The sequence below is a fragment of the Zootoca vivipara genome, chromosome 3 (genome assembly GCF_965207765.1).
Source record: "Zootoca vivipara chromosome 3, rZooViv2.hap1.1, whole genome shotgun sequence".
Lineage (NCBI taxonomy): Eukaryota > Metazoa > Chordata > Lepidosauria > Squamata > Lacertidae > Zootoca > Zootoca vivipara.
Window position 1 is genome coordinate 47332866 of NC_142586.1, and position 26721 is coordinate 47359586.

General features: G+C 42.4%; 2 protein-coding genes across 6 annotated transcripts in view; one reads left to right on the forward strand and one right to left on the reverse strand.

Annotated features, from left to right (window-relative positions):
- The window catches only part of RTN4IP1 (reticulon 4 interacting protein 1), a 69031-nt gene that overhangs the window by 17765 nt on the left and 24545 nt on the right, over positions 1-26721 (reverse strand). The gene's annotated exons all lie outside the window — the stretch shown is intronic.
- Positions 42-17826, forward strand: QRSL1 (glutaminyl-tRNA amidotransferase subunit QRSL1). Of its 3 annotated transcripts, none has more exons than XM_088667214.1 (11): positions 42-113; positions 1928-2087; positions 3291-3389; positions 4445-4541; positions 6188-6364; positions 8558-8733; positions 8840-8952; positions 11004-11196; positions 14267-14384; positions 14867-15072; positions 16405-17826. In XM_088667214.1, the coding sequence occupies exons 1-11, from the start codon at positions 57-59 to the stop codon at positions 16614-16616; spliced, it is 1608 nt and encodes a 535-aa protein (XP_088523340.1). In that variant the 5' UTR covers positions 42-56; the 3' UTR covers positions 16617-17826. The 3 variants fall into 3 exon arrangements, with proteins under 3 accessions (XP_088523340.1, XP_088523341.1, XP_034965190.3); XM_035109299.3 differs by having other exon boundaries at positions 69-210; XM_088667215.1 differs by lacking the exon at positions 1928-2087 and having other exon boundaries at positions 57-210.

Below are 26721 nucleotides of genomic sequence, written 5' to 3' on the forward strand. Positions count from 1 at the left end.
AATAAGAACACAACATCATTTCAACCCCGAAGAGTCTGAGCCAATCAGAGGCCCCGATGTTAGAACGCATTCTTCAAGATGGCAGCGCCCATGAACTCATTCGCAAACTACCGGTAACAGGGACTACTAATACGGTGAAGTTTCGCGAGGTCACTAGATTATTTTTATTCCTGATCGGTAGAGAAAATGCTGCGAGCTTCGCTCCGAGAGGTGAGGCGACGCTGGGATTGGCTGTTTCCCCCCACCGCTGCCGTGGACGGAGCAAGCTATTCGCCCTTCTCTTTCCTAGGCTTCATCTTCCTCCTGGGTTCTCTCTTTAGGCAGGCAGAGTTCCCTCTTAGCGGGTGGGCATTGCTTGCTTTCCGACAGCAATTCAGTTCCTGTTAACAGCTGCAGGAAAGAGATAGTCAACCCACGAAGCTCTTTCGTTTATTGCATTTTTATGCTATGGAAAGCTTCACCTGTCGGATTTCTGCTGCTGCGTACCTGAAACATCAGCAAAACGTGATTAAAAGCAAGGCAATCATAAATGTGATTTTGTTTACATACCAAGGTCAGTTCGCAGGTGGAAATACAAGTGACAGATATTTCCGGCCCTGAAACAGTTAATAATGCCTGCTAAAAGAGAGCTGTTTTCTCCAGCTTTCCATAAGTGAATCCTACATTCTACCACCTCCAGTCCTACAGCAGCAATGGGGCAAGGGCACTCTAGCAAAAATTTCCCTGGGGAATCTCAACAGAGAGAGCATGAATTTTCTGCCCAACAAAACTCAATCATTTGCATTTCAGGCTTTCAAAAATCTTAATTTGACAATAAAGAACTTTTATTTACTGACTGTACAGTCTATTAAACATATTTTCCCTTTCTTTAATTTTATTTCTAGCTGCTGGTAAACATACATGTTCATAATTGTATTTTTAAAATACAATTATATTTTTTTAAAATTCCAAGCATGTCAAAACAATAACAGCACACATTGGTTACCTATTTACAACCAGTGCAATCTGATGCATGCTTAAAAGAAATAAGGACGCACAGTGGAGCACTTCTCAGTAAACATGTACAGGATTGCACTGTTCAAGTACAGTATACATAATTTCTTTATGATTTTTTTTTTAATTAGTAAACTAACCACCAGTGTATTAATAGTGCACCATCCTTGGCAAATATAGAGGTATCTAGTAACAAGAAGATATACCCCATATGCTAGCCTGTTTGGCTGCTATGTGGGTTGCCATGCAAGACCTTGTAATCAACTGTAATAAAAAAACCTGCCTGTAATTGCCTGTCTGTAATTGAATCCCACCCGAAACTACTGGCAATGTGGAAGAACCCTAATTGAGGAGATTATGCATGACACCTCCAGGGTGGTATAGGTAATGGGCCTAAACCTGGGGACTTGCAAAGGAACAGAAAGCATTTGGAATCACTGCCAGAGGAAACACAACTAGTGGTAGATCTTTCCATGGGCATAACTGGGGGCGCTGTGGTAGATGTAGGCCTACTATTGGGCAGGGTGACTAACCCTTTGTTCAGGCATCTGATTTGCCCCTTGCAAGCAATTCTTTTGGGCCCCCAAGATCTGGGACCAATTTTGGTGATGGCAAAAATAAAAAATAAAGTAGACTAACTGCTGGGGTGGCTATAATGTAAAATATGAAGTGATTACAAAGCATTACAGAGAATAGTACTGTCTTTTAACTAACTCCAATATTCACATCTTGAGTTCACATCTTGAGGCCATTTTATACAATTGCACATTTTAATAGTTATATTTCACATAATATTCTCGTGATGTTGCTTGTTCAGTCAAAGGTAGTGTAAGTACAGACAAAGTAGAGAAGTTGCTTTGAAAACCAAGTAGACGTAGTTCTTTAAAGCTTACTATTGAAATTCTGCTAAAAATAGAAAATTTTGATGTTTCAGATATCGGTAGCACTAAAGGAAGGCCAAGTGAGTCCAACAGAGCTGTGTCAGAAATGCCTCTCCTTAATAAAAGCTACCAGATTTCTTAATGCTTATATCACTGTAGCCGAAGACACAGCATTAAAACAGGCTGAGGCATCGGAGAAGAGATACAGGCAAGGTAATTTCTGCTGAACAATTGTTCTTCTTTAAAGTATGCTGGCTGTGTCCTAACACTTTCTGCCCATAATATTTGTTTACTCATATTGTTAAAAGAAGAAGAAGAGTACAGCTAACTTCACTGTATTTCTGTGATATTAGATAGGCCTTATTTGCACATTACATTAAACTATAGTTAAAATAAACTATGGTTTAATATGAACAAGCACTCAGGGCTGCGCCACCCACGAGGCAAAGTGAGGTGACCACCTCGGGTGGCTGGATCCACAGGCGAAGCAGATCCTGATGTATATTTCCACTTACCCCTTCTTCCTGGGTGGAGACAGAGGTGCTCAGGTGCCAAAATGGCTTGGGCCGGCCCTGCTTGCACTGTTTCAGACCAGGTTTAGATCTAGCAGCTCTTGGGCCAGCTCAATCCCACCCGCTACCTCTCCTTGGAATGCCCATTAAAGCACTACTCAGGCCACAGACCTACTTAGACTTGTAGGCAAAACAATAGCAGGCATTTCATTAAAAGTGCCCCAAGCAGAAAAAATGATGTTGGTAGGTCCTATGAATCTGAATCCTAGTACAGCATTTGGATTTCTGCATCCTCCATTGTTAAAAAAGAAAAAAGTCTAGCCACTATGGTTAAAGAAAGTAGCTCATAACATACCTCATTTACAAAATGTCTTTCTCGTTGTGACGGGAGGGTTGCTGAAAATGTTGTAGAGCAAATTAGAACTGAGGGAAATTTCTAATGGTAAACCAAAAAGTGAGAATTGATGCACTCAATCCTACACTCTGTTGACCATAGCAGCAGATCACCTTACTGAAAAGAAGACCCATAATGCATGTTATTTTGCTCTGGTATTGGCCCTGATGCATTGGCATGTGAGGACAGCCCCACTGCTGCTTCTGTGCTCTGTGGGCATGCTGCTCACATTCCTAAGTGCTACACCATAGCTGCAGCACTACTGACCTAGCACTATCCACAGTTGTGCCGGGGGGAAAGGGGTAGCAAGAACAAAAGGTTTAGGAGATTTTGAGAGACAACTGTGTGGTTTTTTCCACACCTTTTACAAATCTGCTGGCACAGCAGGTCTAGCAGTTCAGACAACATGTCAAAAATTATTTAGAACAACCTCAAGGTTTAAAAAAGGCTGTGTGCATGATGCTTTATGCACTGATTGAAATAATCTTCATACTGTCATCCGTAATATAGGTCAGATACTGGGGGATTTGGATGGAATTCCTTTTGCAGTGAAAGACAACTTCAGCACAACTGGAATCGAAACAACATGTGCATCCAAGATGCTAAAAGGTAAAGTAGTGCTTTTAAGATAAGCCCAACACCTTTGAGCTCTGCTTCTCAATCTGTTAAGGATATAGATAGGAATACTGTGGTTCTGTCTTAAATGGATTGGTTCTTTTGTAGATCACTATGTTGATGAGTAGATACATTGGATCAGAGGTTTTCAACCTTTTTGAGTCCACAGCTCCCTTGACCAATGACATTCTTTCTGCGGCACCCCTGTGGGGCTCAGAAGCCCAGTTATGTCACTCTTTGCCTGCAGAGCTAGGAGCCTCTTCCCCCTTTTCAAACACCCTCCCTTATGGGGTGTTCCCTCAGGCTCCTCTCCCCTGTCCTTGGGAGTCCTCCAGGCAGCAGCCGCCACTGCCCCTAGTCTATAAACCTCTTCAGATACCAGTGTTGAACAGACACCAAAACAAAGACTCTAATCTTCAAGTCCACAGGCACTGACTAGTTCAATTGATTTCATTGATTCACCTGAATATTTTTAGAACCTTCCGTCTTCACTTTGAAACTTGGGCTAGTCTCAATAACAGTTTGCAGTTTAGTAAAGAGGTACCGTATGATGAATTGAAAATGGGCAGAAAAATGCTGGTATATGTCTTAGTACCTGCTGATCATCTTACTGGATTATTGCCAATATGTATGAAACCCTATACTCTTCTACTATTAGAGCACATCATTGTATAGACTTTGAAAGGGGTACTAGAATCCTGCTGTATTATTAGTTGGGCAGCTGAACTCAGTATTTGTGGAACAAGTAATAAAGAGAGGAGAGATGTCAAGGTTGCAAAGACACACTGCAGTTTTGAGAAGAGAATCTTCTCTCAGGCAGCTATGAAAGTAAACATATAATCTTATTGAGGTAGTGTCCTGAAACAAGTTAAAATTGCACCCCATAATACAAAACAATGAAATACATGTGGTAGTCATATTCTCAGTAGGAATCCATGTAAACAGGGACTAATGGTAATATACATGGCATACTCATTAAAAAACTAAACAAAACACAAAACCTCACTAATATAAAACAATTCAGCCAATCCAGTCCTTTTGTTTTTCAGGTTATATCCCCCCTTACAATGCAACTGTAGTTCAAAAATTGCTGGATCAAGGAGCTGTGCTTCTTGGAAAAACAAACCTAGATGAATTTGCCATGGGGTAAGCCAAGTTAAATATTTTTATGCTGTTGGATGCCTGATGTGTTGCTTCACTTCATTTAACTACAGATCAAGACTGCATCTCTTGATGCTGGGCTGGGAACATCATGTGGTGCTAAAGCTCTGGCTGCTCAGTTTTCCTCCTGCTTCTGAGATTTTAGCAGACATTGGCCACATGGTTTCAAGCCTATCTTTGCAACCATACAAATTGGGTCATATGTTGCAGGGATGAAAATGCTTACACACTGCAAATACATAGGAACATGGAAAATTGCCTTATACCAGGTCGGACCATTGGTTCATCTAACTCAATATTTTCACATCAGTCTTCCCTTAACAGGCACCTTCTAGATCAGGCATCCCCAAACTGCGGCCCTCCAGATGTTTTGGCCTACAACTCCCATGATCCCTAGCTAACAGGACCAGTGGTCAGGGATGATGGGAATTGAAGTCCAAAACATCTGGAGGGCCGAAGTTTGGGGGTGCCTGTTCTAGATTTTTGGACTACAGCTCCCATCATTCCTGATCATTGGTCATGCTGGCTGAGGCTGATGGGAGATGATGTTCCAAAACCTCTGGTGGGCAGCAGACTGGAGAAGATTGGCCTATACCAGGCATCCCCAAACTGCGGCCCTCCAGATGTTTTGGCCTACAACTCCCATGATCCCTAGCTAAGAGGACCAGTGGTCAGCGATGATGGGAATTGTAGTCCAAAACATCTGGAGGGCCGAAGTTTGGGGATGCCTGGCCTATACTGACAGGCAGCAGCTCTCCAACTTTTCAGAGATTTCCCAATGGGGTGAAACTTTCCAGAGTCTATAGGAGAGCTTCAGGTTGCTCACCCTTGACTGTGCGAACCAATCAAATTTAGGAGTGTCAACTGATTTATTTTTTGGTTCTGTTTCAGAGCAAAGGATTTCATATGTACTTGGAAAGAGAGACAAAAAAGTTGTTAAATCTGTAGCTGAATTGATAAACTTCAGGGGGCATTCAACTAAGTTTTACTCAGAGTAGAGCCATTAAAATAATGGACCTAGCTTGGGGGGGGGGCTATTGGGTTGTTGTTTTTATTTTTATTATGTATTTTGTGATTTTATATTTTGATTTTATTCTGTGAACCGCCCTGAGACCCCCAGGTATAGAGCGGTATAGAAATTCAATAAATAATAATGATGTTCATTAATTTCAGTGAGTCTACTCTGAGTAAAACTTAGTAGGCTACTCATCGCAGTGTCTATTTGTACACAGAAGCCATTATTTCCATAGCACTTTTCCTGCAAATTAAGCACTTGATGGTCCTAATCTAAATTTTCTGTGTCCTTAACCTTGACTAGTAATTTAGGCTGAGAGGCCAGTGAAGCCATAATACAGGCATAGGCAATCTCGGCCCTCCAGATGTTTGGGGACTACAGCTCCCATCATCTCCGACCAGTGGTCCTGTTAGCTATGGATGATGGGAGTTGTAGTCCCCAAAACATCTGGGCCCCCCGAAGTTGCCTATGCCTGGTATAATACAATGTGACCTTTACCTAGTTAAGGAAATGGCCCATTGTCTGTCTTATTTTGTCTCCAAGATCACCCCAATGTCCTCCTTTCTCTTGAATACTACCCAGAATGTATTCTTTCTCCATGATGTTCTCATCTTAGCTCTGGAAGTACAGATGGGGCATTTGGACCGGTTAGAAACCCCTGGAGTTACTCACGACAGTACAGAGAAAAGTGGGCGCAAAAACCCAGTGCTCAAAATGAAGACACCAGCTGGTTGATAACAGGAGGAAGCTCCGGAGGCAGTGCTGCTGCCGTATCGTCTTTCACATGCTTCACGTAAGAGGCTTTTTTAGAACAGTTTAATTAAAAGCATCATAATGCAACTTCATAATATTTGCTTAGTGCCAACGAGGCCCTAAGTGCTGTTCATACCCTAGGGAAAGGGAGCAACATGATTAGATCACTTAATTGTCTATTCTATATAGATAAGGCAGGACTTGGTAGAGGAGTACTGAGGACAGTGTAAAACCTTTTTTATGTCCAAAAGCTTGACTTGAGCCATGTCATTCTAAACAAATTTCCATCCTCTCACTGTGGGCATTTTGTATTGCTTGGAAATGATTTATTGTGGCAATAAAGGAAGGGGGATGTTGCCAATATCCTCTGAACCTCCTCTCTTTGACAAGTGCTGTGGGATCTTTCCAGCAACTCAGGCACACACACAAAAGAGAGATGGAATTTCAATTCAATGACAGCATCTCATCCCTTAGGTAAAGGTAAAGGGACCCCTGACCATTAGGTCCAGTCGTGACCGACTCTGGGGTTGCGCGCTCATCTCGCATTATTGGCCGAGGGAGCCGGCGTATACCTTCCAGCTCATGTGGCCAGCATGACAAAGCCGCTTCTGGCAAACCAGAGCAGCACATGGAAACACTGTTTACCTTCCCGCTGTAGCGGTTCCTATTTATCTACTTGCATTTTGACGTGCTTTCAAACTGCTAGGTTGGCAGGAGCTGGGACCAAGCAACGGGAGCTCACCCCGTCACAGGGCTTCGAACCGCCGACCTTCTGATCAGCAAGCCCTAGGCTCAGTGGTTTAACCACAGCGCCACCTGGGTCCCTTTGTGTTGACCACTGTGGGCTTATAATTCAGATAGAGTGGGATTTTCAGACTAACATTCTTCAGATCCTCGATTTATTCTACATTGCATAGCTGTGCTGATACCAATACTTTGTTTTTGTTTCTGTTTTTTAAATACTTTGTGAATAAATCTAGTTTTGAAAAAGTTTAAAATGCAAGCCAGCTTTGAAGGCCTATTTGTCTTCATGACCAAAATCTAAGTGCATTTTTAACTCTCCAATTTTCACAGAAGCATAGAAGAGTTTTGAAGGGACCATGAGGATCATCTAGTCCAACCCCCTGCAATGCAAGAATCTTTCTCCCAATGTGGGTCTCAAACCCACGACCCTGAGATTAAGAGTCTCATACTCTACTGACTAAGCTATCCCTCAGGGCGAAAGAATAGTTTTTCAGATTACTTAATTTTAGCTGAATAGCTCCACTGTGTGTTTATTCTAAAATGTAGAGTGTTTATTTGAATAATATTTTAATATTTAATTCAGCAATTTATGCAATACACTTTTTAGTCAGGAAAACACCTTTCTAAGGCTTGTTGCTATGTATCCATGGTTCCCAATTTGAGGCAATTTGGGGCAATTGATTTTTAAGGGGGCAATTACAGAATGAATTATTAACAGTGAATGGCCTTTTAGGCTTCCTGCACGTGAATAGTTCACTTTTTGAATAATAAGAATTATATGTCATGGTGGGGGTGGCATCAGGATTTTAGAGATGCTTGGTGGGGCATGGCCAAAAAAAGGTTGGGAACCACTGCTATATATATCTAGCTCACTCTTCTCCCAAGGAAGTCAGCACCATATGGCTCCCAAGTGATCTCCCATCGAGGTGCTTCTGAGAACTAAATCCCCATGAGCCATATAATGTACCTTCAGATGACTTTGATCTACTCCTGATCTGGAAATGGTTTCTGTACTTAAACTGCACGAGAGAGGAAATTCTGCTGAAGCTCCATGAAGGAACACAATGCGAAAACTGCACCCTTTGAATTTCTTCCTGGCAAGCATATATTCCAGATAAAACCCTTTCAGACTAGGCACTTCACAGCTGATAGCATTAATAGTAATCTGTGTGTTGCTCTTAGACCAAGCAGTTTACGTATTGTGGTTAATTGTATGTGCATTTCTTCATTGGAAAAGTGCTGGAAGTGATTGGTAGGTCATGGTGCCTTGTTTCTGTAAAAAAAAAAAAAAAAAGACAGCCTGGGGAAGACATGCAATGGCTTCCCGGATTCCCATAGGCATCTGCTTTGCCCCTGTGAGAACAGGATTGTAGATTGGATGGGCCTTTGGTCTGATCCAACCAGGCTCTTATGTTCTTGCAGAGCAAATTGGGATGTGATGCAGAGTTTGTTCCTGACTCCTGTTATTTTATTTTATTTTCAACCATAGGGCCCTGGGATCTGATACAGGAGGATCCACCAGAAACCCAGCCTCTCATTGTGGAGTGGTTGGCTTGAAGCCAACGTATGGCCTGGTTTCCCGTCACGGTCTTATTCCACTGGTGAACTCTATGGATGTGCCGGGCATCTTCACCAGATGTGTGGATGATGCAGCCACCGTGTTGGGTATAATGATTACACCTGTCTCCCTAGGGAATTCTCTCAAAGCAAGTTTGGTTCAAGGATTCTCTTTTCTTTTCTGTAGCTCATGAGTCTTTCTGCTTTGTTTCAGGGGCACTCAGTGGCCATGATCCAAAAGATTCAACCACAGTGCAGGACCCTGTCCACCCATTTCAGCTGCCCAATTTGACAGATGTGAAGGATCTTTGCATAGGCATACCAAAGGTAACTGGTATGTTAACAGTCACTTGTAGGGGGGAAATAAGCACCAAAATTAAATGTTAGTGAATTCCTATTGCCTATGACTGACATAGGTCATTAAAACATTTCTCTTTAACCAGGCCTTTGGCTGGTTAACATTCTTATTTCCACTTAAATGTGTTTGTGGGAGCGGGGTTGGTTACTGCTTTGTTTTGGATCTTGTCCTTGTTTTTGCATAATTTTTTAATTGGAACTTTTCAACATACAACAAAAAACAAACTAATCTAATTAAAAATAAAAAACGAAACCAAAAAGAGAAAAGGAGGGGAAGCATAATGTTTTCATTGTATATTTTGTGTTCTCATTTTTTATTTTTATGTTGTGAACCACTCTGTTTGGGCTTCCTCGGAACTGTCAGGAACAAGAAGTACTCCCTGAATGCCTGTCACACATACACTTTGAAATAATCATTGCATTTAATTATTCAACCAAAGTTTTCAAGTTGTTCTTCTAAGTTGACATGTGTGCTCGCATTTTGGGATGCGGGAGGAATTCGGAGGATGTGAATTCCAAAAGTGGACTCCCCTGAGCTGCCCCTCCAGGACTAGTGTAAAGACTGGAACATTCACTTCAGAATCAACACTCACCCAATTCCATGGGGCAGGCCAAGTGTTGGAAAAATAGGCACAGACAACCAGGAACAGCTAGAAACCATGGCTCCTGTCACACTTGTTGTAAATGGATATGCAAGTGCCCCTGAAAGCAATGATAGGAGTTGACATGCCACCCCCTTCAGAAAGATTATACAGTGGTACCTCGACTTACGAACGACTTGACAACCGAATTTTTTTACTTACGAATGGGGGTAATGGCCGCGCGCTTACGAATGTCTCGACATCCAGATAAAACCTGCGGCAGTTTTAGATAGGGATTTTTCGACTTACGAATTTTTCAACTTACGAAGGTGCCTTTGGAATGGATTAAATTTGTAAGTCGACGCACCACTGTATTTTTTTAAAAGGCAGCTGCTCTTATGGGTGAGAGACATTCCAGTGAGATGGACAATGATCTTGGTTGGTTTTTTAGGGAACATCCAGACCATAACATCCAGACCAAAACTCAGAGTTGACCATTCTGACTTACTGCAAAAGACTGCACTAAAAATAAGAGAGAAAGAACTATGCACACTGTGAAAGAAAGAAGTGTTGAATTACAATGTGATCTTTGCCATATCTGCTCAGAAATAGGTTCTGCTAAATTCAAAGAGGCTTCCTCTCAGGTAACAAGGGTTAAGACTGCAGCCTTAATCACCATGGTATAGCCTGCTTGTTAACTCATTGCCAGGAAATAGTGAAAACTTACAGCTCCTTCTGTTGAAAAAGAGCTTAGCTAAATCAAGGGGGAAAGCTGAAATGACAAAGATTATTCACTTTATACCAGCTGTTATTAGTATTATAGATGGTAATGTTTTTCACAGTTATTTAAAATGGTTACAACACTATAAGAACTTTGTTCTGATTTGCAGGAACATTTTCACAATAGCTGTTAATGGAAACTGCTGGAACCAGGTCATCACTGAACTGGGCCTTATTTGCAACCATTGCCCACCATTTAGTTTAATATGTCATGTTGTTTTGAAATCTACCTCTATTATTTATATTTGCCTAAAGTCCTACATCTGCATTGGGGCTTGTGGAAAATCCTGGCAAGTCTTGGCTCTCCTTTTGCCAATGAGCTCCCCGTCAGTCATTCTATCCTAGCTCATCAGTTTGGTTCCCTGGGCTTTATGACTCAGCTCATTCCAGCCATTCCCAATTACCTTAGAAAGACAGGCTGGCCTCTGAAGCAAGCTGCAGTTTGGCACTGAATCTATAACTAAAACCAAACACATGCCATCCTAGCTGCCTGCCAAATGAAGTATTCAATAATACTGTTTTTGAAAAGGACAATTTTTTCACTTGGGAGTTTAACATGCTACAAAGCACTTGATAATTCTGGCTCAGCTGAGAACTGAGAAGATGCACATAAAGTTGCTGGTGCTGAGGGTTATGCTTTTCACCTTCTCCCTTCTCTAGGAATACAATGCACCAGGATTGTCTAGTCAAACTCTGGCCGTGTGGTCCAAGGCAGCCGACCTCTTTGAGAAAGCTGGCGCCAGAGTGATTGACGTCAGACTCCCGCACACCTGTTACTCCATTGTCTGCTACCATGTGCTGTGTGCAGCAGAAGTAGCATCGAACATGGCTCGATTTGATGGCCTGGAGTACGGTAAGGCTTCTTTCCAACAAGTGTCATGTAAATTAGATAAATTCATTGCCCTCTAGAGCTTATGCCAAAAAAGGCCTTACTAACGAGAACAACTAGGGTATAATATTATAATTTATTCCTGTTCTTTAATGGGCAGCCTATGAGCTGTGCAAGAACTGCTGTCAGATCTGTTTCTAGTCCGCTTCTTCCAGTCATTATTGCTCCTGCACCTTTCTCTGATGCTTCCTGTGGCTGCAAGCCTCCACAGCGCTGGCCTGCATCTTTCTATATGATCTACATCATTTGTAGAATCGTAGCACGGTGCACAGAACTGGAACACTAGCAGCCACTACAAACATCCAGTGTGCAAATCAGGTGGGAGTTCTTAATGTGGTGGAGAGGTGTTTTGTCTGTGTGTGAGAGAGAGAGAGATGAGGGGGGTGGGACTAGTCCTCCCCACAATATGATTGAGCAATGCCGGTCCACTTTATACATTTGCCACAACCCACTAATGACTACACATTGATTTAATAAATCTAAACCAGAAATAAGTTCAATCCGAATGCATTTCGAATGGGAGTGTGTTTCTGTGGTTAAAGTCACACCTTTCAAAAGAGTAGGTTTTTTTCCTGCAAAAATATTACCTAGGACAATCACACATGCTTTCCTCTGCCTTCCCCAACCCCTTCCTCTCCTCTCTTTGTCCATTCTGCCCAAACAGAGTGGTGAAACTTCCACCTTTGAAGGTAGGGGTTGGCTGACTCATGGCTAGGACTCGTACACCCAGCAAGGTCAGGCAGCTGCCTATAGCACATGCTCCACCCAACCAAGCATCAACCCTAGTATGCCTCCTACTCCTGAAATTTGAGATACCAACAAAAAATAATAATTTAAAAGTGGACTGATTACTATGGATGTGTGTGAATGGTGTGCTACTTCTGGGAGAAAGGCAAGTGCTGCAGCAGAAGGACTGATACACAAACCCTGGAGCTGATTGTGGGCTTGCTGATTACTTGGTTTGTGGAGTGGCAAAGTATATGAAAATCACTAGTCTCTAGATTTGGCAGGCAAACAATGTCTCCACAGAACAAGGCTAGGGAAGGAAGCAACAGATCAGTTCTCAGAGGCGACCTTTTTTTGGACCGAATGCCCTGTTCCAGCGTAAACACAGGGATAATTTATTTGCAACTGGGAAGCAGTTCAAAGAGTGATGATCTGAAAGGAAGTTGGCTGAGCCCTGCTAACCTGCCCCCGACAAGTTTCAGCCATAGTAAGCTGCAAGGCAGACTGTCCTGCATTAAAAACCAGAGCCAAGAAACTTAAAACAAAAATTATCTTTAAGGCATTTGTCTGCTTACATACACTTGCTTGTGAGTCTCAACTCACAGCATGTCCCTAGTTGATTAAATGCAGATCCATTAATTATGTCAGAGAAATGTGCAGCCTGCCACAATATGAACCAGCATATCTGATGTGTTTTTTAATTACAGACAGATGTCTATGCCAAAGTCTCTTATTAGTTGCAGTGAGGTCTGCTGGTGGCCAAACTTTCTGTATTACTTCTGTGAGCATGTTTTTATTATGACAGAAGCGTTGTCTCAGCTGTGTCCTTGGAAGAGTGTGCTCTGCAGGACAAAGTACATGCATTGTTCAGCTCAATTGTTCTTCTGCACTCAAGGTCAACTGATGAGGGAATACAATGTTATTGAAATACCTCTGCACTTCCTGGTCAAAGACAATGGTTCCTGTTCTGTATCACCCTCCCTGTACTTTCCAGTGTACTTTTTAAGTGCCAAGTCAGTTGAAATATTGTACTTCAACACATTGACTCTCAAATGCCTGTTCCCAGCATTTTTATCAGGAAAAGAATAACGAAGCTGAACAAGTCCTGGCCCTTTTTCAAAACGTTTGTGTCAAAATATATTGTGAAACATATAAGCCTGCTGAAATCTGCAGCCACTTCATTGTGTCCTTTCCAAATCTTAGGTAATATATTCTAAATCAATATGAATTCTTGGATATTATCAGAGGAACCCCCTGACAGGGCACAAGTACCCTTGACGTACTCTCTATTATTCTTGCTAGATTGAAAATGTGACTGCCTTAGGGCTGAGTTGAAACAGAACTTCACAGTCCCATTCACCAATCTGAAAAGAGGCTTCCGCTTTCAGGAGTTTTGAAGGAGGTTCCAAAGAGGGAGTAAACTGCTCGCTCAGATTAACAATAGTAGGAGCTCTAAGGGTGTAGCTGCAGGAAATGAAGCACCTGTATGGTCTAGGTCAGGAAAGGAGAACCGTCAGAGTTGTAGAACTCCAGTTCCTATCAGCCCCAGCTAGCATGACTGCAGAGCAGGGATGATGGGAATTGTAGTCCAGCAACATTTAGCAATCCTCAAGGTCCACATTCCTGGCTTAGGCGATGGGCAAGCCGTGGCTGCAATAGCAGCTCCATGCCCTTTGCTTTCCTGCCATGTGCTCAAGCGCAGACCCATTGCACACACCCTTCCAGAATGAGGACAGTTTTATAAAGGAAAGTTTGCTTTCACTCCAAATCGGCTTTATTGGCCCTCATAGGATCTTTGACAGTGCCAAATCTAACTGGCTGTTTTGTGGCATAATGCTGTCGTGTTTGCAACACAATCCCTGATATTCAGGGAACGTGTGAGGAAGAAAAGGTGCGGGGAGGAGTGAACAAAAACCTGGCAATAAAGCAGCTGCTCTGAGGGGCAGCGGGCAGCAAGAAAATTGGTACAAACAATGTAAAATTTGGAAGTTTTTTGGGGGGGTGAGGGAGCATTTAAGGCCCCCCCAGTTATCCCTCTTCATGCTAAAAATGTTCAACCAAGACCATTCAACTTGTCCCAAGTCAAATAGCTACTTGTGGTGGCTGCTGCTACTGCTGCTGCAACCCACACGATTCGTTTAGCTCCCTGGCCCATGAATAAACAGCACCTGACATTTAGCTGTCTGCAACAGCAGCAAATAAACTTCGGATATATTTGTACAGCACAGTAATTTCTATTGTTCATTCATGAGGTGACTTTGAATGGTTTAAGATGCATTTCTAAATCACTGGTGACTTTTAATTTTAGGGCACCGCAGCAGCGCTGACAAGTCCACCGAAACCTTGTATGCAGCCACACGCCGGGAAGGCTTTAATGATGTTGTAAGGGGAAGAATTCTATCAGGAAACTACTTCTTGCTAAAACAGTAAGTTCAGCACATTTGAAAGCTCAAATTTACAAAGCTAGCATTTTATTTGTTGTTCAGTTAAGGGTGAAATTACTCATGCTAGACAGATTTTTCCATGCAGTTAAGACAATATTATTATTGCTGATACTGCTATAGCTGTAATATACAGCAAAACACTATTTCCTAAAATTATGGAACACTCACTTCCAGGTTTGCGGCGTTCGGGAGCCAAAACATTTCACTTGCAAGTCGTTCATTAACCAAAGTACAACTGTACTCTTCATTTCTAAGAGTACCTAAGCACTGAAGTCAGATAGTCCTCTTATCTGAACAACTGAGGCCAGTGTCGCAGTGCTTTGACTTAATTGGTTTTCTTTAACTGTAGACTCGGGGGGGGGGGGGAATAACATATCATTTGCAATTTTTGCACACGCATCCAAATGCTGCAATTGGTTCAATGTCCTGTTGCTAGTTCTCACAAAATTTGTTTCCCCCTCTAGGAACTATGAGAATTATTTCATCAAAGCCCAGAAAGTGAGAAGACTCATTGCCACTGATTTTGCAAAAGTCTTCCATTCTGGTGTCGATATTTTGCTCACTCCAACAACTATGAGCCACACTGTACCATATGTGGAGTTCATCAAAGAGGATAACAGAACCCGCAGCACCCAGGATGATATTTTTACTCAGGCTGCCAACATGGCTGGTGAGAAAATCTGAGTGGTTCAAATACTTCATCTAATCTTAGTTGTTGCTTCTTGAATCTGCCATTCCCAGACAGACATCTTCTTTGTGCAGCATTCCTGAAGGCTTCCCAGCAGTATGCAAAATTGATTGGGGGAAAACCATGTACTGATCACCACTATTATAGGAAAGGTTTCTCCCCCCACACACATCATTTTTAAATTTTAAAAAAAATAGCATTATAATGTTATAGCATAATATAATATGCTTTCGTGGCATTTCACTATTTTAATGTTTTCTTTTTAAAAAAATAGCAAGAGAAGTGTTTCTGCAGTAATTGAAAGCTATTTAAAATAGGGTAATAAAAACACCTGTCCTAAAGGCAATAGTAAATGTGTGCTGAACTATTGTGCATTGACCTGCCCTGGTATGTCACTGCATATAGCAAAACCATTCTCTTAAAAAGAAGAAGAATAGCTCTAAGGCTACCTACATATGTGGAGATGGTGCTGCTCCGGAAAAAAAGTCAGACTATATTGTTTGGGAAAAGGCAGAAGGACTACAAAGAAAAGACAATGACAGAATGACAGCATTGTGTGGATGCCCCAATAAAAAAAAAATAGCAAACAAAGGGGAGGCAGTTCTACTCATTGGAGGTTTTTAAGCAGAGGTTGGATGGGTATATGCCATGGGTGTTGAGATTCCTGCATTGCAGGGTGGTCAGACTAGATGAGCCTTGTGGTCCCTTCCAACTGTACAATTACAGTGGACACTCGGGTTGCAAACGTGATCCGTGCGGGAGGCACGTTCACAACCCGCAGCACGTCTGCGTACGCGCGGGTCGTGATTTGGTGCTTCTGTGCATGCATGAGCGCCAAAACCCAGAAGTAACCCATTCCGGTACTTCCGGGTTCGGCACGGTGCGCAACCCGAAAACGCACAACCTGAAGCGTCTGTAACACAAGGTATGACTGTATACGATTCTACTGCACTCCTACCGGTATAATGGAGGCAAAAAGGTCCATTAATCTTGCTGCCTGGATAACTGCTCAAGAAGCCCAATCCATGTGGCTGAGGCTATCTTGGATGCTTTTGGAAAAAAGAGCCTATTGGAAATGGAAGATGTGTTTGCCTTGTCCTTAGTTACAGCATGGGACAGTGAAAATGTGCTTTCTCCTCTCATACCTGTGCATTCTCCCCATTGAGGGTGGATGAGAAAGAAATATGTTTAGCATGTTGCAGCTAGGAGAAGCAATAATGCCAAATTAATGCCTTGTGTATTCTTTCTGTTTTACCATTGAATAGTGTGTGATTCTATCAAATGATGTAAATAATGATCTATTTTGTCTTTCAGGGCTACCGGCTGTAAATGTTCCTTCTGCACTTTCAGAGACAGGCTTACCAATTGGGCTGCAGTTTATTGGCCGTGCATTCCACGAGGAACAGCTTCTCACAGTTGCCAAATGGTTTGAAAAGCAAGTGCAGTTCCCTGTGTTAGAGCTACAAGGGATGATGAATCATCTTGACACTGTCTCTCACCAGGAGAAGTCAGCATTTTTTTCATGATGGGTTCAACTATGCAGTGGATAAAAAGATTGTGAAGAAGCTTTTAATATAGACCTGGTTTATAATCAGCTTCCAAATGCCATTTGATTTAGGCCCAAGCTCAGTTCTGGCCAAATATAATGTGATAAAATTACTAACATGCTAGCATGTTGAAAAAATTGTTTCTTCTAGGAATCTTGATCACACACAAGGAAAAACAAGTTATTACCGTGTGATAAAATGGTGTTTGCTTCTCATCTGAAAATTAATCGCCCTGAGTAGTACTGTCACATAAGTGTAAGAACTATGTATACGAAGCCCAGCCATTAATAAGGAAAACTTCAACTTACTGAAGAAGAGTTAACACCAATTACAAAGTTCAGCAAATAAAGATGGAACAAAGCAATCTTTCTGTGCCACAAGTTTATGCACATCCCATTGATTTCTGTTAAATTTATTTCAAAGTACTGTACAGTGGTGCCTCGCTAGATGAATTTAATTCGTTCCACGGCTCTTTCCTTATAATGAAAAAATTTGTCTAGCGAATCCCATAGGAATGCATTGAATTTTTTTGAATTTTTTTTGCCCATAGGAACGCATTAATTGAATTTCAATGCATTCCTATGGGAAACCGCGATTCGCTAGACGAAAATGAATTCGTCTAGCGAGGCAACCTCCGCTAGAAAAAACCTTCCTTAAGCGAAAATTTCGTTAAGCAGGGCATTCGTTAAGCGAGGCACCGCTGTATAATGCTTAGGACCAGGCTGTAATTTTCTTACGAAGTATCTGCAGCTATCCAGTCCAGGAACCCTGATACCTGATAAGGAATCCTGTTAGTGGTTTATGGAATCAGTTTTGTCTCTTCTACGTATCTGACTTAGTTTTATGGCAGGGATGCAATTGCAGCAGAGACAAGTTGCCCCGTTCTTTGAAACTGTTGTTCTAAACCACCCAAACTCCTGGAAGGAAAGAGAACCACATGCTGCCTGTTCAATTCTGTGCAAGAACTTTCTAACCATCTAGCACTGCATTACTGCATGCAAAGTTTATGTCTTCCAGACTGGCATGAAAGTCAAAGAATGGGCTCCCAATTTTTTGGGGGGGGGAATGGTTGATGGGAAAGATTATTGCAGAAAGTTTGGAGGCTGCTGCTGTATGTAGTAACTGCAGGTGAACCAACTCAAGACAGTTTATTGGGTTGGTTCATGAATAAAAATTATGATGAACCCATTATCGTATCTACCTATTGAGCTAGCAATTTTCATAAAGACGGCATCCCATTTTGTACTAGTTGTCAGTTCAACTCTGGAAACAGATAAGCTCAGAGGGCCTTTTCAGGTATTTCATTTTGTAATGAAAAACCAATTGTCAAGCACAGGACAGGAGCCATTTACTAATTGTCTAACATGTAAATTACGGCATTCACCCACAAATATACACAAGTGGTTGGCTGGCAACTGGATTGCTGATAAGAAAAGGATATGATTTACACAAGCATGCTTTGTAAGATAGCATTGTATTACATTTTGTTCACAGTGGTTGCTTCCTAAGCACAACGTATGATGTGAAGCAGCCTCCTAAATGCTATTTATGCTTGTATTATTCCAAAAAGAGATTTGGTTGAATATGAGTGGATCAGCCCAGAATGCTTCATCCACCATGAAATTCCCTAGGATGGTGCTCTTGAGAAGATGGGCTAATCTGGTCATAGCATAATACACTCGGCAGGTAAGGAAGCTACTCCCAGAACTATACCTTCCAACCGACCTCCTTTACATTAATGTAGCCATTTGTCCCTTTTGAATCTGATCAATATTAACACAAACCTCCTTAACACCCACACAAAGGCACTCTGAACAATTTTTGAAACCTGGGAACTTCAAAAAGTCTCCCAGATTGTGTTAAGTGGGGTTGCAGTCATTCAACCATAATTCCATACCATCATGGAGAAAATAGGAGGAATTGCTCTACAACAAGGGAGGTTAACTTGGGAGAGGAAGTGGTATGGGCCCCTTCCTTAACTCTAGGTAAATGTCAACATTGTGTTATGCCTTTACTAACCTCTCTGCCTAAAGTAATTAACAAGGTTAAGGACACAGAAGGATTACAGATAAGGACCATCAAGTGCTTAATTCACTGAAGAGTCTACTCTGAGTAGAACTTCGTGAATACCACCCTGTAATTTTGCAAAGGTTCACTAACCATGGGTCAGCTGTAGTTAATCATACGATCACAGAAATTATTCCATCCATGCAACATTCAGGGTGGCTTGCAAGAATGTAAATGCCATCCAAAAAAAATGTATTCAAATGCAAAGAATACAACAATAAAAGCGCACAAAATATAACAAATAAAATATGCAACATTAACATCTGTCAGAAAGTCTGGACTTTAGGAATAAAATATCCTAAGATATTTAAAAAAAAATTCAAGGAGCTGCATCCAAGTGTAACTTTTTTTTCAATTCTATGGAGGTCCTTGGAAATTCTAAATAGTACTATGAAATTCCAAAGTCTCTGGAGCATGCAGGGCCGGCCCTAAGGCAAGGCTGGGTTCGCACCAGGGCGCCAGCTTTGCTTAAGACGGCCCTGGGAGCATGGGTTTTTTAATTTTAAGGCAAGCCTTTCAAGCAGACATGTTGAGGTAAGCAATTGTTCAGTTTGCATTCTGTAAAGAAGGATGAATATTTTCGTTTAGCCAAGTGAGAATATCAAAACAGGAAAGCTGCATTTGATCTAGTACTTTTCTATTTTGTCACTATAAAAATGAAGTGTTTTCCTTCCTCCTCCCACTCTTCCCCCCCTTTTCATTTTATTTCCTGCCCTAAATGAGCAAACCTGTTTTTCAAAGGCAAGATTCACCAATAGGCCATGAATACTTTAGATGCCTTTCAGAAACAGGAAGAAAAATGGCTCTGGCTGCTGTAAACGGATATGCTGCTGTCAGGGAATGGAGATTTAGACCTCTGTAACCATAGCAATCTACAAGCTTATCTCACGGAGGTGTGCAGAATTCCCTTTCTCCTGCCACTCTCCCACAGTTCATTAAACCGTCACCTGTGGGTTTCACTGAGCAAACCTATTAAGCAAATGTCACATTTCCATGCAGCCTTGGACTTTTCAGAGTAAACGTGCTAATGAAATACTATACATATTTCAATTTCGTTTTACGAAAGCATGGGGGAGATTGCCCTTCAAACACTATTTCTCATCATGGCACAGGCCAATATTGTTAACCATTTCTGGATAAATTAACATTACAATAATGCAGTGGGGCTCTTTTGCTTACTTTCATGATGACCCGGACGATCCGTTTTGTTTTTATTCTGCATAGTTATTCTTTGCTAGGTTCTTGGCAATATACGTAATTTTCAGTTGCCAAGACAGCTTGGCAGTTAGCTGAACAATTTAGAGCCTTTTATTTTCATATAGTATTTGGAAAACAATTCCCGTGGCCTCTTCCACGTAATCATTGTGCTTACCTCTCCCACCCCCCTTTAATTTATAGGTGTGCATGAATAAAGAGCCCAAGTCCCTGTCCACAGCCCTGACCACAGACAATGACCCACCTACCGTAACACAGCATCCTGTTCTCACTTTGGCCACCTGGATGCCGGGGAAAACCTGCAAGCAGGACCCGAGCACAAGAGCCGTCTCCCCTTCTGTGGTTTCCAGCAACTGGTATTCAGAAGCATACTGCTGCCGACGCAAGGCAAAGCTAGTAGCCAACTTTATACGCAATATAAAGTTGCACATTGCTGGTCTCTGAATTAATACTCATTAGCCTGCACTCCACAACCACCAAAGTAGCACAGTTGTTCCACTTACAGCAGCATCAGTTGCCAAACCCCAAACATACCAATGTGTTTTATTTCCATGTGCTGCTGCCGTTTAGCATTTATTTAGAGGGCTTAGAAGAGATGGATAAATAGGTCATGAACAGAGAAGTTGGTAAGAATGATCCGACCCCAGATCTACAGTTCTCTCTTATCTCCTAGTAGTGCATGGGTAGGCAAACTAAGGCCCGGGGGCCAGATCTGGCCCAATCGCCTTCTAAATCTGGCCCGTGGATTTACATGAGTAGAACATGTGCTTTTATTTAAAATGCATCTCTGGGTTATTTGTGGGGCATAGGAATTTTTTTCTTTTTTCCAAAATATAGTCTGGCCTCCCACAAGGTCTGAGGGACAGTGGACTGACCCCTTGCTTAAAAAGTTTGCTGACCCCTGTCTTAGTGCATTCGACTGGATGGAAGCCCTTTAGGAATACTTGAGCAGAGTTAGCAGCCTTTGACAAACCTCCCCCCCCCCCCAGCTAAATATGTCATTGAGAAGATAGTGGCTACTAGAAAATGTTGATTGAGAAGACAAATCTCTGGGAATCCTTGGATAGGGATCAAAACAATTGCCACTCTTTTACCAAGCAACCAGCCCTGCTTTAACAGGTACCCACACATTTCCCCCAGGGCCAAGACCAAGGGACTGGTGGTTCCCTAGATGCTCAAATCATTCATTAGCAATGCTGGCTGGACCAGGTGGCAGATGAGAGCCAGCAACACCTTAAGGACAACAGTTTCCCCACCTGTGTCTTAAAGAAGCTTGAGAGAGGCACTTTCAGTCATGAGGGAAGGGAGTGGCATGAGGAGAAAGGGATATAAAATGGGGGTGGGCAGATTTCAGACCTGCAGGATCTACTGTTACCCCAACTCCTGAGATCCATCAACAAGAGCCAGGTGAAAAAGAATCACAGAATGGATCAGCAGAGGTGGATTTAGGGGAGCGCTACCAACTGGTTCGGTCACACTGGGTGGAAAGACTTAAGGGCCCCACAGGGGACAATACAACTACCGTATGATTCAGAAAGGAGCAAGAGAGGTGCTGGTGAAATTTGAGACCCCAAGGTCCGCCACTGGGATCAGGTAGGCAAGCATATACTCAGAACTGAAAAACAGCAGTATGTAATAAGGGGGAAACAAACCAGAAGTGGAAGCTGAGGGAAGAGGTGATGCAATATAAATGTTATTGATATGAGATGTATGTAATGATAACTGTGAAAAGTGAATAAAAATTTAATAATAATAAAGAACTGAGAAACATGGTGCCTCTGAGCACATGTACAGCCCAGGATTTGGGACCGATTCCAGATTCCAGTTCACAAGTCCTTCCACAAAAAAATCCACTCCTCGTCGACCCCCTTTCCCAATTATTCATTTCAAATCACCCAGAGATCTACCTCCCAGCCACCTCTTATGAAACTAGGTGGTATGCAACTTAGTTTTACTCAGACATAATTAAGGGCATTATCAAGGTAGGTCTATTAATTTTAATGGGTCTACTCTGAGCAAAACAGTTGAATACCACATTTTTTAAAAGCTCCACCCTTGCTCGCTTGACCTTAGAAATTCCATTAATGGATTGCCATTTGTAGGAACACTTAGTGCTTAGTGAAATCTGATGGATTATAATAATATTTAGCCATAAACAAAGTACAGGATGCGTAGAGCAGGAGAACATATTCCAACCTTGACCTGAAAGAAACTGCATGGGCCATACACTTTGCCTTCCTTGCTCCCTTCTTCCTGCCTGCCTACCTGTTCTTCCTGGTATTACTGTTGTATATCCTGTTTTTCTATTAATGAAAATGGAAATATAATTAAGGAAAAGAAATAAAAGGACATACTTTGTCTTGCTGGATCAAAATAAATGTCCATTTCTTCCCATACTCTCTCTCCTACAGTGGCCAGCCAGGTACCGTAGGACTTACTGGTAATTATTATCAAACCAGAACAAGAAAGGACTTCATCAATGCACAGTAGGAAGCCATTCATGAAGCAATACTGTGGCCCTTTGTCAGGGGCAACTATTTTTTAATTTTCTGTTTGCTGGAGAGTAGAAATAATTGTCTTGACTTTCAATCACATAAAATGTCAGCTTCTGTTGAACTGCAGTTACATAGCAAAGCAAGTTGCTTTGGTCTCTTCTAGCTACAAAGAGGTAGCTAGGACAACTGTCTGCCTATAAATCTATCTTAAACTGGATATGGAACTGCATGTGTGAATGAGAACTCTGTGTGTCACCCAACTCCCATTTCTGATCCACGGTTTGGGCAGACTTAACCCTTGAAACAAAGCTGGGCTCCCTTCCTTATCAGCTGCTTGGTAAGAAGAGCAGGGGACCAGATTCAGTCTCTCTCTAACTTTTCTTCTTCACCAAACATTGATTTTGGTATTTTAAGGAACTTAGGGACATGATTTAGGTTGGTGAAATGGTAAATGGGGGGAAAAGTTAAAGTCCTGAACTCAATTTACAGAACACACACCACATGCAAACACACCTGGTTGGTTTGTTTTTAAGAGAATGTCACAAGATCAATTCACTGATCTCCTGCATCTTATCTACTATCAAGGCTTCAGAGACTGTTTCCTCAAAGTTAACCAGCTAGGCAATTTTAGTTAAGTTCCAGTTCTCTTAAAAACAACATTTCCAAGAACCAAAGCAGCACATAGTCCAGCTCAAACTGGCCCTTGACTGTTTACCCATGGGTACCACATGTACTTCATTGTGTGCTTACAGAAGCGTACCTGGGAGCCCTTGGCAAGGAGCTGTACTAGCACACACACCCCTCCCTGTCCCTTGGACCGTTGGCAAGGAGGTGTATCAATGTGGAGAGGCATTTTTGCTCCACCCCAAGGCCAACCTAACCAACTCCTAGATAAGCTCCTGTGTACTTATAGACTTCTTAAATCTATGTACAGCTAGCGGACTGGACAATCCCTATTAATAAATAGAATGCAACCTAAATAAATAATAGTAACTGCTATGTTTAGAAGGAACCTTTATTACAAACCAATCTCATAGTAGTTGGCAGTTTTCCTTTGTTATTTTACAGACTTGAGAGAGCACCACTGAACAAGGTACGCCATAAGTGGTGCTACAAACACAGTGCTATGCATTTAACTGAGAAGTGAGCAGAGGACTGAAACTGCCTGAGTGCCAGCAGCAAGACTTCCCAGGTGCCCCACAAGGTCTAGGTTCCACCAGCCTCCACTGACATTCAGCAGAATGTGAGGATGAGAATGAGACCCTAAGGTGTTAAATGCTCTCCCAACCCAAATTAATGATTTGCTGTGGAATTCAGCAGAGACTGGTCCATTTGGCGGAATGGGGCATGGCCACACCAACTTCTGCCTCACCTCTGCCAGCCCCCACTGGCTTACTTACAACCTGTCCAGTCTCTGGTTGTCAGCTTTCTCCTTCTTAGCCTCAGTGTTGCCCTTGTAGAACTCAGCAGGGAAGATGGGGACAAAACCAAATTACCTGGCTTCCCCCCTCCACCTCCACCTACTGTTGGCCTCCCTGCTTCCTGCCCTACCAGTCCCAATGCTGAGGACTGACCACCCCCCCCCAATCTTCCCCATTGCTACTTGCATTATTAGAATAATGGAGTTAGATAGCAAAGCCCCAATAGTGAGATGTTGATTCTCACTCAATAGTGAGATGTTGGGCAGTATGCCCAAGTCCTTTCCCATTTTTTTTAAACCACATGTGTTTCTTTCACCTTTGGCCCTTGGGAGATAACCCCATGACACACACAAATGCAGCTGAGTCCCAACGCCATTTTTTTTTTAGTTTACAAGATTAAAGCAACTTCAGGGGAGAAGAGATTAGAGCAGGGAATGCTGGGAAGGATACTTAACCCCCTCTCCCCTTCCCTGTTGCTTATTTGCTCTAAATCCCACCCCCTGCCTTGCAGGAGGAATGGAATGGAGAAATGCTGAAGAAAGGATTACGCCCCACCAATATCCCTGGTCCAAGTATTTTGCTGTCTGAAGCAAAGGACAAGGTTGCACCCATTCGTATCATGCACAGAAGCAGATTAGATTGGCATGGGATCTTATTACAACACTGGTGACAGAACAGCATCCATCCACTGGACCCGAGGGCTGCAGGGGACACAGGGCAGAACATGTTGCACCCACAGCTTATGTCCTCCAGCACCTCATGCCCCACCCATCTCCTACCTGACATAGCAACTTCACTCTGCCTAATAGTAGGACTGGCCATACCTATAGCTTATCTCCTTTAATCTCTTTTCAAGCTGATTTTTTAATGGCACCAAGGCTAAATTTCAAATATTTGCACAAAATACCCGGTATGCACTAAGGCCCTTAGGCTTTCTGTTCTCAATTATCTTAGATAATTATCTTAGATAATTGACCATATAATGCAGCTATTATTCATTTACTTAGTTTGTTTTTTACATTTACATTCTTTTTACATTTACATCTTTTCTCCAAGGAGCTCAAGGTAGCATACTTAGTTCTCTTCACTCCACTTTATCCTCACAACAACCCTTTGAGGTAGGTCAGGTTGAGAGGCAGCAACTTTGAGGTAGGTCAGGTTGAGAGGCCCAAGATCACCGAGTGAGCTTCATGATCGAGTTGGGAACAGAACCCTGGTCTCCCAGGTGGTAGTCTGACACTCTAACCACTACACCACACTGACCCTTGTATGCTCACTCTGTTGCTTAAAAGGCTATATACTATTACACCTTATATTACATTACCAGAGTATCCTTTTATCGTGAATGTTACCTAAGCAGTTTCAAAAGCCTGGGCACAATCCACTACCAATTCCTTTCCCATGAACCTGTTGTGATCACAACCTCTTTGCATGCTTTCCTGGAGGAAAAGCAGTTTTTAAATATGGAAGATAAAACAACTGTCCACAACAGTTCCAAAAACCCATTAAACACCAGTCCAGATAAGCACTTGCGTTTCTGATGTTTATTTCATTTTCCTGAAACACTCGCCTCTATTGCTTCATTTTGCTTATTCCAAAATATAATCTGAGCCACCAGAAGTCAACGTCACAAGCAGCTTTGACCTGGGATGGGTTGTAGAAGCCCATTTTTCCTTTTTGAATGGCTGCCACCAGAGCTGTTTATAGCAGACTGTTGCTCAAGGGAGACTCTCCTTTCCTGGGAGTGTGAACAGGTTTTTCATGCTTAAGGGGCTCAATAAGCCTCTTTTTCAGAAGCTCTTATACCTCAACTGTCCAAAGACAGATACTTTAGAGAAACAAGCACATCCTTTGATCCTGGAGCAGAATATTTTACCCAAAAGAATGGAAATGAGATGCCAAACCTGCCTCTGAGATCCGGTTTAATGAGATGCCTTTGACATTACTCAGGTCTGCTTGGAATGCTACCAAATTACACCCCCCTCTCTGCACATAACCGTCTTTGTCTTTCGAATGAACATATTTGCTTCACCCAGGATAAGGAAATGCATCTCGTACAACACTGGCAACTGTTCCGGGAACTAATTCACAATATTCCTCTACTGACAGTCAAATTTGCAATTATGCTCAGTCCAACAGCTTGGATTTTAAAGACGCTTCAAAAAGATCAGCAGTCTGATCTCAAGCTATCACGATAATACTTAGCAGAGAAGTTTCCACAGTGCTGCAATACACCTGCAAATAAATACTGTATTTATTCCCATACTGGGGAAGCATGAGGAGGCTTGTGGATGTACTGGTTTGCCTAAACGTGCAACAAAGCACTTGGAGAAGACCGAGCTTTCTCATCTCTGCCAAAAACGGCATCAGAAGCTGCTGAATCCAGCCAGATTCTTAAAACCCTCAGGTGCCCTGAAAATACCATGAAAAGCAGTGCAGCTGTGAGTGTGTACCGGAGCTTACAGAAAGGGGCGGGGAACTGACTGTAAAGGAGAAAATACCGGAATGCCTGGGCAACATGCTCCAGACAGAACGGAACCATTCAAGATGTGCATTAGACATGCTTGATTGACAAGATCATGGTGAGCAACCTTCCCAAAACCACTCCACTTCTTTTCTAAGTTTGTTTGCACTGCTAGTGACTTCATGGCAGGCAGCGAGAAGGATGCCTTCTGAACCATGACCTTCCTGATTCACAGCTTGGCCTTACAGCCACCCACACCATCATGTTTATTTTGTAAGGTACTGTTACACTCGCCCTGTTTCTATGAGTGAGAAGAACTTCCAGGGGCCCCATGCTTACCCACGCTTGGTTTCTTTTCAAAGTCACAGGAGACTTACTGTGTTTTGTAATCCTAAATACAGAAATTCCTGCTTTGCAGGGGG

Bases quoted from the DNA above. Each gene is read 5' to 3' on its own strand.
- QRSL1 (XM_088667214.1), top strand. From the start codon at position 57: ATGTTAGAACGCATTCTTCAAGATGGCAGCGCCCATGAACTCATTCGC. The intron at 3,390-4,444 runs GTAAAGTAGTGC...TTTGTTTTTCAG, and splicing joins TGCATCCAAGATGCTAAAAG to GTTATATCCCCCCTTACAAT. The intron at 11,197-14,266 runs GTAAGGCTTCTT...TTTTAATTTTAG, and splicing joins ATTTGATGGCCTGGAGTACG to GGCACCGCAGCAGCGCTGAC.